The sequence below is a fragment of the Saccopteryx bilineata genome, chromosome 3, assembly GCF_036850765.1.
Source record: "Saccopteryx bilineata isolate mSacBil1 chromosome 3, mSacBil1_pri_phased_curated, whole genome shotgun sequence".
Classification (NCBI taxonomy): Eukaryota; Metazoa; Chordata; class Mammalia; order Chiroptera; family Emballonuridae; genus Saccopteryx; species Saccopteryx bilineata.
Window position 1 is genome coordinate 259,785,746 of NC_089492.1, and position 12,265 is coordinate 259,798,010.

A 12,265-nucleotide genomic window follows, 5' to 3' on the forward strand; every position below is an offset into this window, starting at 1 on the left:
CATACCTATTCAGTGCAGTTCAATGTGGGCTCACGCACAGATTTTTTAGGGCTCCTTAGGTAGCTATCCCGTATAGCCTCTACAGACTCTTCACTGATTGATGGCCTACCAGAATGGGTTTCTCCACCAAACTGCCGATTTCCTTCAACTGCTTATTCCATTGAGTAATCTTATTCCTATGTGGTGGCACTTCATTATAAATGTGCTGATATTCACGTTGCACTTTGGTCACGGATTCGAATTTAGCAAGCCACAGAACACACTGAACTTTCCTCTGTACCATCCACATCTCGACTGGCATGGCTGTGGGCTGCTCTGCTGTATACACGGTGTTACGTCATCATCTACGCATGAGCACATGCTACCACATCATCCTACAGAAACTGGGAGGGTTTTCATTTTATTTGGTGCAGATTTCACATTTCTATTGTCTTTTGTTGCTTTCCTGTGACCGGTCAAAAATGCATCGTGACTTTATGAACACACTGTAGTATCCTGTTGTGGTTTTATTTTGCATATTGTTAATGACTAAAAACGTTGAACATCATTTCTTGTGTTTATTAGCCATTGGTATATGTTCTTAGAGACATCTATTCAGATCCTTTGCCCATTTTTTTTTCCTTTTTCCTTTTTTTTTTTTTTTGCATTTTTTCGAAGCTGGAAATGGGGAGGCAATCAGACAGACTCCCGCATGCGCCTGACCGGGATCCACCCGGCATGCCCACCAGGGGGCGATTCTCTGCCCATCTGGGGCGTCGCTTTGTTGCATCCAGAGCCATCCTAGCACCTGAGGCAGAGGCCACAGAGCCATCCTCAGCGCCTGGGCCAACTCTGCTCCAATGGAGCCTCGGCTGTGGGAGGGAAGAGAGAGACAGAGAGGAAGGAGAGAGGGAGGGGTGGAGAAGCAGATGGGCACTTCTCCTGTGTGCCCTAGACGGGAATCAAACCAGGGACTCCTACACGCCAGGCCGACGCTCTACCACTGAGCCAACCGGCCAGGGCCCCTTTGCCCATTTTTAATTGGGCTCTTGTAAAAGTTTTTTATATAGCCTGGATACAAGTGTGTGTGTGTGTATGTGTGTGTGTGTGTATATATATATATTTTTTAAATGTATGGTTTGCAAAGAGAATTCAAACACTCATCTCTTCCTTCTGCTATAGATTTATTTTGCCAGTTGTGCATTTGGAACAGAGGACATCAGGACCTCAGGAGGCTACTTTCACTTGGCTAATATTTTCTATGGCCTTAATAAGCTGGACCTGGCGGACACACTGTACACCAAGGTGAGCTGTGGAGTGTGGGAGCTGAGCATTGACCCTTAGGCCTTGTATCTTACAACTGGGATTAGATCATTTATGAAAGATTAGGCCCTGGCCGGTTGGCTCAGTGGTAGAGCATTGGCCTGGCGTGCAGGAGTCCTAGGTTCGATTCCCAGCCAGGGCACACAGGAGAAGCGCCCATCTGCTTCTCCACCCCTCCCCCTCTCCTTCCTCTTTGTCTCTCTCTTCCCCTCCCGCAGCCAAAGCTCCATTGGAGCAAAAGTTGGCCCAGGCACTGAGGATGGCTCTATGGCCTCCATCTCAGGTGATAGAATGGCTCTGGATGCAACAGAGCAGCGGCCCAGATGGGCAGAGCATCGCCCCCTGGTGGGCATGCCGGGTGGATCCCGGTTGGGTGCATGCGGGAGTCTGTCTGACTGCCTCCCCGTTTCCAACTTCAGAAAAATACAAAATAAATAAATAAATAAATAAATAAATGAAAGATTTGAAACACAGAGAGATAAAGTGACTCACCCAAGTTTATCAATAGATTGGTCCTTAGAATCCATAGGACGATTAACAAATAATAAGTGATGGGTCAGTAAGAACCAAATCCCTCCCAGTAGATTGCCATATATTCTGTCATACCCATGGGAGCAAGATCATGTGGGCATGTTGAGGTATGTGATTAGAGGAGATGAGGTTTATAAGAGAAAATGATTGCTAAAAGGTCATATGAAGGGATTCAAAAATATGAGTGCACTTTGAAATTTCTTTCACTTTGCATGTGAAAGATTTTAACCTGTTTCTAGTATGTTAAAGTGTTGGTTATGGTCATAGAGTGACACCTCACTTAGCAAGCAAACATTTCTGTGTATGATATAGGCTCTCATGCTGCGAGTGTTTATTCATATTTTAGGCCCATCAGTGAGGAAGAGGTGGTGTGTAGCTGAAAAGAAATGAGCCCCAAAGCCAGGCAGACTTGACTTTAACTCCTGGCTCTGCCACAAAGCGGCTCTTTCCAAAAGTCAAGTGCGATGTGACCATCTCTGAGCTGCTGTTCATTTCTCTGTAAAATGGGAATCGTAAGACTATGACCTCAACTGGTGTTGTGAGGATGGAAAAAGATTAGTTGTATGTGTTCAACAATGGTAGCCACTGTTATTGCAGCCTACCAGGGCTGTCCCCAGATCAGCCACATCCCCTTTGCAGCCCAACACTTGTCACATTCACTGTGGCCAGGCCCGTTTGGGCTCCTGAGGTTTCCACCCCTCCTTCCCCAGACTCAATGAGAGAGGGAGTCTGCAGACTTTCAGGAACCCTGGCGGGAGGTGCTGCCCTTCCAGCGGGCTGGTCCAACAGCTCAGATCTGGCCAGCCTATCTGATTGCATCTTATTTCCCAACAGGTCTCTGAGATCTGGAATAAATATCTGAATAATCGCTATCAAGTCCTCTCAGAGGCTCGCATCCAGCAAAGAGATTTACTGGGCAAACAATTCGAGACCGATACTGGCTTGGGTGAGTGGCAGTCCTTCCTGGGAAGCGGAGCAGACACTTCCTCTCAGTCCACAGTCTCGTCCCGAGGGGCGGGGCTGCTGTGCCTGTCATAGGGCGTATGCCATCTCCCCCATCTTGATTATGGGGAAACTGAGGCAGAGAATCGAAGGAATTTTACCATAATTCACATACCTAGCATCACACAAAGCCTTTCAGTGGACAAATTTGAGGGAAAAAGACCCCGCCAGAGCCGACTGTGATTACCGCAGAGCATCCGTCTCTCACGTGTCATCCCTCCAAGGCAGACTCAGCGCAGACGTCACACGACTAGTGGCCCCGGCACCTTGTCCTCCCCCCTGACTGGACAGTGAGCTTTTCAGCAGCAGCACTGAGTCTGGTTCATCTCACCATCCCCGGGCTCAGCCCAGGGCTGAGGGCCGAGTAGTGCTGCACAGTGTCGCTCCCACCGAGGTGACAGAGAGACAGAGGCTCCAGTCTGGGCTAAGAAAGATTGACAGTGTAGTTGGTGAGACAGAGCCTACTGGAAATACCAAAAGAAAACCTGGAGGACAAGTAATATTACAAGCCAAGCCCCAGAACAAAAAGGTGAGGATGGTGTTTTGAAGAGGGAAGACTTCTTACAGGAGAATTTTTGAGTTAAGGTTTAATAAATTAGTAACTTTATTGAGCTTTCTCTTATGAAGCAGAAAACTTGGAAATCATAGCTATCCAAGATAGCCAACCTTAACAATATTCCTTCTGTCTTTTTCTGTAAGCTTAGCACAGTAAGTTCTCACTCAATGTCTTTGATAGGTTCTTGGAAACTGACTTTCGGCAAAATCATGTATAACAAAACAGGTTTTACCATCAGCTAATCGGTGCAAACGAGTGAAGTTCCTACCTCATATTTCTGATTACAAAAATGTCAACAAACTCCTAAATAAAGACCCAAAACACTTCTAATATTAAACTCTGAAATAAATGTGAACTATAGACACACTTAAGAAAGATTAAAAATAAGCCTGACAATTCTTTTCCAACCTGCGTATTCCATTTGAAGGTCGCAGGTGACTGGAGCCTGTCCTAGCAGCTCAGAGCACCAGGGGGGCACCTGCCGCGGACAGGACGCCCTTTCCCTGCAGGGCCACATACACCCACACTCGCACTGGGGCACGTTAGACACAGCCGTCACCTAATGTGCACATCTTTGGGATGTGAGAGGAAAGCTGAGAACCAGGAGAAAACCCACGTGGACATGGGAAGGGTGTGCCAACTCCACGTCCTTTCGTGGTCGTGGAGAGAGTGGCTCTGACCGGGAATCGATTTTTTTTCCCTTATCAATGTTATAATGAAATGATGTTGAACAAAACAATGTTATTCTGGACTTGCTATACTTTTAAAAAGTGCTTTTAAGTGTCTGGCCCATAATAAGTCATAATAAGTCAATAAATGATGTATAAAGTAGAACCAAAAGCTGATGGGGGAAGTTGCAAACAGCCACCCCAGGGAAAGCAGAAAGGCTATTGCTCAAGCGTCTTGGATTTGGGGGAGAAGTCAGATGCTGCAGCCACAAGAAGCCCTGCTGCCCTCTCTTGCTATAGAGTGGAAGCTGAGCTGGGCCTAAGGAATCCCACTGTGACAAATCCTCTATATTTGGGAGCCTAAAAGATCTAATGCATGACTCTGAAAGAGAAACCCTAGCCACATTAGGACTGAGCATTTTTTCGGGTTACTCTGATAGTGACACACTAGGCAGAGCTGGGGAGCTGCGGGAATCTGTGCAGTGCCCTGCTGTGCATGTGGCGACAGTCCTCCAGGAGAACAACCGGCCGTGGTTTGTGCTGCCTCCACCATGTCCCTGTGCGGAGGCTTCCGGGGGCCAGGTGCCCTCACAGCTCAGTGCTTATCCATCTGGCCAGACCCAGCTGCCCCCCAGCACCTGTTTCTTCTTTCCTTCCCTTCCATTGCAGATGAAGCCCAGGAGGCAGAAGCCATTCGGATCCTGACTTCAATCTTAAACATCCGAGAATTGACATCTGACAAAGCTCCTCAAAAAACTGTCTTTGTTCTGAAAATCCTGGTCATGCTTTACTACCTGATGATGAATTCTTCAAAGGCAAGTTTCCCTAGAAAAGCAACATGTCTGAAACGGAGGTAGCAATTCCTCTAGCTGGATCCAGCTATGCACTGCCCAGGTGCATTAGCTTTTGCCGTAAGAGTAAGCCCTCACTCCAGAGAAGTTCAGATGCTCATATGTCTCATTTGTTGAGTCCAGCCTGCATAATGGGAAGTGGGTTGTTTTCTCCCTTCAAGGTTCCTTCCCAGGGTTGCATAGGTAAACTGAGGCTGGGGCAGTGCTAGGAAGCCTGCAGGGCAGGAGGCTCTGGGGAGTCCTTTAACTCCACTCAGCTGGTGACCCCCTGAACCGTGAGGATAGCAGCTTACTGTGGCACCCATCTCTCTGCCTCCCAGGGTTGGTTCAAAGGGCCCTAATGAAGATCCTACAAAGATGTCACTTTACTAAGAAGGTATACCTAGTTTGGCAAGCCGGGTGGCTTTTTCTGGTGTCCCCTGTCCTACCCAGTACACATGTGGCTAGTTCTAAGGATGCAGTGTGTGTTCACAAGTTTCCAACAAGAGCTCAGTGGCTGGTGTGTGAAGCTGATGGGTCCTTTGCTACGTTTCTGGGATTGAGCGCAGATGGGGCTTCCCAGTGTAATGCTTTTCACAACTTCCTTTTGTCACTGCAATTCTTTTCTAGGCACAAAAATATGCCACAAAAGCCTTCAATCTAGTCAAAGAACAGCAGCTCGGTGTCCATGAAGAAAACACCATTCAAGAATTACTAAGTCTCATCTCAGCTGAAGAAGCTCAGTCCCTGACTTAGTGACCCATGTGTTCAGTGTCGGGGCCTATTCAGGAGACTGTGGAGCATCTGATACAGTCCAGCCTTGCACCACTGCTTTAAGGTGCTAAGGATTCTGACGTTCCCACCATCTTCCTCTTGACTTCACACACTGTGTTCTTGTTCTTGCACAGAGTGTGAGGGAATGTAGGGCTTTAGGCACAGAAATCAGTAAAACTTGTTCATCATGATTTTTGTACTTGGTTTATCATGACTTTGCAAAACTTTGAGTAATGTGCTATCAGCTCACTAATATGGTATTTGTAATTAAACTGAAAATAGTTTATCAGTTTTCCCAGAAGTCTCCCAGTGATGCATGCTCCATAGATCTTTGCCAGAAAAGAGGGTAGGGAATAAGCTATATTGGAGCAAAGTTTCCCTGTTGTATTGGAATTAAGTTAGCATTAATATGAGGTAGTTTGGATTAAAATTCCTAGAGCAATCACTAAGAAAATTACTCTAAAAATAGTTTTAAATCAGCAAAGGAATTAAAATATACTAGAAAAGACCCACTTAATGCAAAAGAAGTCAGTGAAGGAGCAATAGAGGAACAAATAGACATGTCATATATAGGAAACAAAAAGTAGAATGCAGACACAAGTCATAGGTCTTTGACAGAGAAGGCCCCCAGGCCTTGCAAGGAGCCCCAGTACAGACTGGCTGAGTTTCCATTCCAGGATGGTGTCTTCCTCTTCCTAGACAATGATTTGAAGCAGACAGAAGCCAGCTAGGTGAGAAGCACTCTGAAAGGGCCGTGTGATGATGAAGACAGAGTGCAGGCCTTAGAGTCAGATGAGCCCGAGTTGAAATCCCAGCTCTCACTTAATAGCTTGGTGACCTTGATGTCCCCCATAACGTCATTCATAATTGTTGTAAAATGCCTTACATGTGGCCATGGCTGTATCAGCTTGTCCCCTGGATGACTGTGATCACTTAGCATATCTTTGTTTTTAGGTCCAGACTTGCCAAACAGCCCGCCCATTAGCATACTTTGCTTCCTGGGTAGATGTGAACCCAAGAAGAGGATATGCAAGCCATGAAACTGTTGGAGAGTTTTATATTTCTCCTGTAAATTAACTCACTCAGATACATAATAAAAATAGGTCAGATAGGCCACTGTACCTCTTCAGGTCTAGGTAAAATCTGCCCGGAACCCATTCCATAACTTTGGGCATTCTTGTGCTTCTCTAGTGTAAAGCCAGTAGCTGCGGCCACCATCAAAGTCACCTGGCCAATGCAGGTTTAGGTTTGATTCGGACCGATGGTAAAGAAACTGCGGAACCAGCCCTGGCCGGTTGGCTCAGTGGTAGAGCGTCGGCCTGGCATTCAGGAGTCCCGGGTTCGATTCCCGGCCAGGGCACACAGGAGAAGTGCCATCTGCTTCTCCACCCCTCCCCCTCTTCTTCCTCTCTGTCTCTCTCCTCCCCTCCTTCAGCCAAGGCTCCATTGGAGCAAAGTTGGCCCAGCGCTGGGGTGGCTCTATGGCCTCTGCCTCAGGCGCTGGAATGGCTCTGGTTGCAACAGAGCAACGCCCTAGATGGGCAGAACATCGCCCCCTGGTGGGCATGCCGGGTGGATCCCGGTGAGGTGCATGTGGGAGTCTGACTGCCTCCCGTTTCCAACTTTAGAAAAATACAAAAAAAAAAGAAAAAAAGAAAAAAAAAAGAAACTGCGGAACCAAAAACTGGTGGTCCATTTTCTTTATTCTAGACTTGCACTTAGCAAAACAGTAAAAACACACAGCGAGAAAACACTTCCCTTTCCATTCAGGGCTCCCAAAGCCACTGACTCATCTGAGTTTTTCTAGAATAAAAGTCTTCCACCTCACCAGTCTTATTCACCTCTGTTCCCCATCTCCTTCTTCTGCACAAACTGGCTTCTCCTTCACCATTCTGCCGTTTTGGCTGCCTCCTCCACGTGGCCTCCCTGCACTGCTACAATATGGGCTCCTCCTCTCTACAAGAAGTGGTCACTCTCTCCCAAAATGGCCTCCTAGCTCCTCCTTTTAAAACTTTTCGGATCGAAAGTCCCTCCCCCAACACACATTAGCATAACAAGCCCCTTCCAAAGCAAGAAAGGCAATCAGCCACCCCAGGTGGGCAGTGGCCATCTTTAATGAGGTGAGCATAAATTAATTATCTGCCCAACATCCAGGTTGCCTATGAAGTCCCAGGGCCTGACTCTTCTACTAGCCATCTCTCACTCCGGTTTTCAGTTTCAATTGTGTTTTCACTCTCCACTGCTCATCTTGTGGGTTTTTTTTTTAATCTCTTTAGAGATATAATCCCTCTTTATTCTTACCCTCTAACCTCAAATATGAATTAGCTCATTAAAATAGGTGTTCAGTGAAGATTTGGGATTGGAGGTTGAGGAGGAGGATCAACAACTCTTAGCAGATAATTAAAAAAATATATATCAGAACTTCCTTTTTCCAAAAAAGTCCTTTAAAGTCTATTTCATTAAACTCTAGTTCTCTCCTCTACCATATTCATTGCCCCTTTCTCTTTCCCCTTGACATTATCTAGTCTCTGTTCTCTCTTCCCCTGAATTCTTATTCATAAATCCTTCCCCAACTGAGTAAATTGATAAAATTATTGTTTAGCCTGACCAGGCAGTGGTGCAATGGATAAAGCGTCAATCTGGGGTGAGGACCCAGGTTCGAAACCCCAAGGTCACCAGCAGGCTCATCTGCTCATCTGGCTTGAGCGTGGGCTCACAGCTTGAGTGCAGGGTTGCCGGCTTGAGTGTGGGATCATAGGCATGACCCCATGGCCGCTGGCTTGAACCCACGGTTGCTGGCTTGAGCAAGGGGTCACAGGCTTAGCTGGAGCACCCTCCTCTCCAACCTTCACCCCAGGCAAAACACGTATAAGAAAGCAATCAAGCCTGACCAGGTGGTGGCGCAGTGGATAGAGCGTCGGACTGGGATGCGGAGGACCCAGGTTCGAGACCCCGTGGTCACCAGCTTGAGTGCAGGCTCATCTGGTTTGAGGAAAAGCCCACCAGCTTGAACCCAAGGTCACTGGCTCCAGCAAGGGGTTACTTGGTCTGCTGAAGGCCGCGGTCAAGGCACATATGGGAGAGCAATCAATGAACAACTAAGGTGTTGCGACGCGCAATGAAAAACTGATGATTGATGCTTCTCATCTCTCTCCGTTCCTGTCTGTCTGTCTGTCCCTGTCTATCCCTCTCTCTGACTCACTCTCTGTCTCTGTAAAAAATAAAAAAAAAAAAAAAAAAAAAAAAAAAAGAAAGCAATCAATGAATAACTAAGGTGCTGCAACAAGTTAATGCTTCTCATCTTTCTCCCTTCCGGTCTGTTCTTGTCTGTCCCTCTCTCTGTCTCTCTCTCTCACTAAAAATAAAATTGTTTAAATTTGTTATTTCTATTAAATGATTTTCCTCTTCATCATGTCTTACTAATTTAATTTTCAGTCTTTCTTCTTTTCTAATGCTTGCATATAGGCTATAAGTTCTCCTCTAACTACTGCTTTAGTTGATCCCACGTATTTTAAACTGCAGCATTTTGTCATTTTGTTCTAAACATGTCTTAACTTTTTTATGACTCATGAGTCATTTAGAGATATGATTTTTAATTTCTAAAAGAAGGTGGCTTTACTTCTTTACTGTTGGTTTCTAACTTAATTTTATTGAGGTCATAAAATATGCTGTGTACAATTTTTACTTTTATAAGTTGGTTGAAATTTGCTTTAAGGTTGAGGATATGGTCAATATTTGTAAATGATCTGTGTGGGCTAGAAAAGAAGGAGTTACTGGGCACAGTGTCCTGTATGTGTCTTGTCCATTAGGTCAAACTTGTTTGTATTGTCAAATTTTGCATATCCTTGCTAATTTATTTTTGTTTAAATCTGAGAGAGGCATATAAAATTCATTCAATGTGATTGTGGATAGACCTATTTCTCCTAGTTCTGTCAGTTTTTGCTTTAAATATTTTTAGGCTTTGTTTTATTAGGAAAGTAAAAATCCAAATATTATATTTTACTAATTAAATATCAAGAATTAGATCTTTATATTATTTATGCATGCATTGGTTGATTCTTATATGTGCCCCGACTGCAGATCAAACCCACTACCTTGGTGTATCAGGACAATGCTCTAACCAACTGCACTACCCAGCCATGGCTAACATCTTTATGTTTTATGTAATAAAATGCTTCTCTTTGTCTCTAACAATGCTTTTGACCTTAGAGTCTAATTTAGGTTTCAGAGTGACATAGCTACACCTGTTTCCTTTTGGTTGGATGGCTTGATCAGTCAGGCATCATCACTTACCTCGGCTTCAGCATTTACCTCGGCTTCATAGGGGAAGCTAGGAACTACAGGCTCCAGTATCTCTTCTCTTTTAGGATTCTGGATGAAATTCAGCCAAGTGCACAAAATCTGGAGCTGGATGAGGAGCCGCCATTAATCTTCCTGAGACTCACCCACTGTTGCTTTCTTGAAAGCAGATTTTCTGTAAAAGCAGCCTGCTGACTTTTGCTCTCTGATCTTTATCACCCAGCCATTTCAAAGACTGTGTAAGCCTTTCATTCCTGTATTAAATAAATCTCTTTACTCAACATGCCTACAGAGGCTTTTGTTTCCCCTACTCAACATCTGAGACCTCTTCTTGTAATCTTTTACTTTCAAACAATCTTTATTCTTATGTTTTGGATGTATCTTTTATAAAAAATGATATAATTTGATATTTTTGTAGCTGTAATTTTTCTCTATTTATTTATTTATTTCCTTAAGTTTTAAGTCATGATTTTATTTTTTTTAATTGAGTTTCTTGGGGTGATATTGATTTGCAAAACCATATGGGTTTCAAGTGTACAACTCAACAAAACATCATCTCCATACTGCATTCTGTACCCATTGCCCAAAGTCACGTCTCTTTGCATCCCCATCTGTCCCCCCTCTGCCCACCTCCACCTGCCCCCACCAAATAGCTGTAATTTTTTTCTTTGGATTGATTGTATGGGTTTTTTTTTTTCATTCCATTTTCCCCCTTGTCTGCTAGTTTATAACATATATCATATTTCTATTATTTTGGTGATTACCCCAGAAATTCAAATATTCATTTCTAACTTATCAAAGTCTGAAGTTATTCAGGATATTTACCTTTATCCTTGACCTACAAGATCTTTTAAACTTTTTAACTCCATTTGCTTCCCCCTAACTTACATATTATTATGGTTATTTGTTTCAAATACATCTTAAACCCACAAGTCATAATTATTATTTTATAAAGTGGTCATATTCTTTCTTGTTTTTCATGCCTTCTATCTGGGCTTATATTACTAATACGTGAATCCTTTGGTATTTCCTACATTGAGGGTTTGCTGATAGCAAATTCCCAGATTTTCTTTCTTTCATTAATCTAAAAATGTTTTATTTTGTCCTCATTTTTTGACTCTTTAATGAAAGTGTATTTCATTTTCATACATTATGCAGTGATGCAGGACATCATCTCAATTCTGAAGATCTCTATTAAATGTGATTTACTTGACCACAAAAGGTATACACAGATTGAAGAGAACCAGGAATTCTGTGTCAATAACAACGTCTCTTATCTTCCCACTGGGTAATCACAACTTTCCTAAGCATCTTCAGCAGAATTTGCCTATGTGAAGCTAAAGGATCATCTTTGAAAGGCCTGCTAATTTTTTTTCAAGTACTTATGTGCTGTTACAAGTTATATCATGTTGTCTATGAACCTTTTCTCTAACAAAAATTCACTTTGGGTAGTTCTTCTGCATTCCCACTGTGTAACATGTTATCACTGCATAGCTATGGCACCTGTGCAGGGCAATAGGTCCTCAGATGACCAAAATGAGAACCAAACTGCTCTACCTCCAGTAGGTCCCAGTACAGATAGACAGCATGCAGGTGAGGTATCACCATATTCATATAGATTGGCTCTATGGAGTATGACATCTCTCAAGAACAACAGGTCACACAAAACAAACATTTGGTAAAGTAAATGCTTCAAAAAAGATAATGGGCCCTGGCTGGTTGGCTCAGTGGTAGAGCGTCGACCTGGCGTGCGGGAGTCCTGGGTTCGACTCCTGGCCAGGGCACACAGGAGAAGCGCCCATTTGCTTCTCCACCCCTCCCCCTCTCCTTTCTCTCTGTCTCTCTCTTCCCCTCCTGCAGCCAAGGCTCCATTGGAGCAAAGATGGCCCAGGCGCTGAGGATGGCTCTGTGGCCTCTGCCTCAGGTGCTAGAGTGGCTCTGATTGCAGCAGAGCGACACCCTGGATGGGCAGAGCATCGCCCCCTGGTGGGCATGCCGGGTGGATCCCAGTCAGGCACATGCGGGAGTCTATCTGACTGCCTCCTCATTTCCAACTTCAGAAAAATACCAAAAAAAAAAAAAAAAAAAAAAAAGATAATGAAGCATTACTTAAATGACAGACCATGTCATCATTTTATTTGATAGAAAAAGTACATCTTTCCTAATAGTAATCAAAATTGATGACTATGTGATGGAGATAAATTTTCTCTCTCTCTCTCTCTCTCTCTCTCTCTCTCTCTCACACACACACACACACACACACACACACAGTTTCAATAGTTAATAAATACTTAAACAGCAGC

At 44.2% G+C, this 12,265-nt stretch overlaps 1 protein-coding gene across 2 annotated transcripts in view; it reads left to right on the forward strand.

The window, feature by feature from the left end:
- ZMYND12 (zinc finger MYND-type containing 12) overlaps positions 1-10,231 on the forward strand; it is a 34,870-nt gene extending 24,639 nt beyond the window's left edge. For both annotated transcript variants that reach the window (XM_066269471.1, XM_066269472.1), the window contains 4 exons: positions 1,162-1,284; positions 2,668-2,779; positions 4,729-4,874; positions 5,520-10,231. In XM_066269471.1, the coding sequence (XP_066125568.1) occupies positions 1,162-1,284; positions 2,668-2,779; positions 4,729-4,874; positions 5,520-5,645 (507 nt within the window). In that variant the 3' untranslated portion in view covers positions 5,646-10,231. The remainder of the gene's footprint in view (positions 1-1,161; positions 1,285-2,667; positions 2,780-4,728; positions 4,875-5,519) is intronic.
- The last annotated feature ends 2,034 nt before the right edge of the window (positions 10,232-12,265 follow it).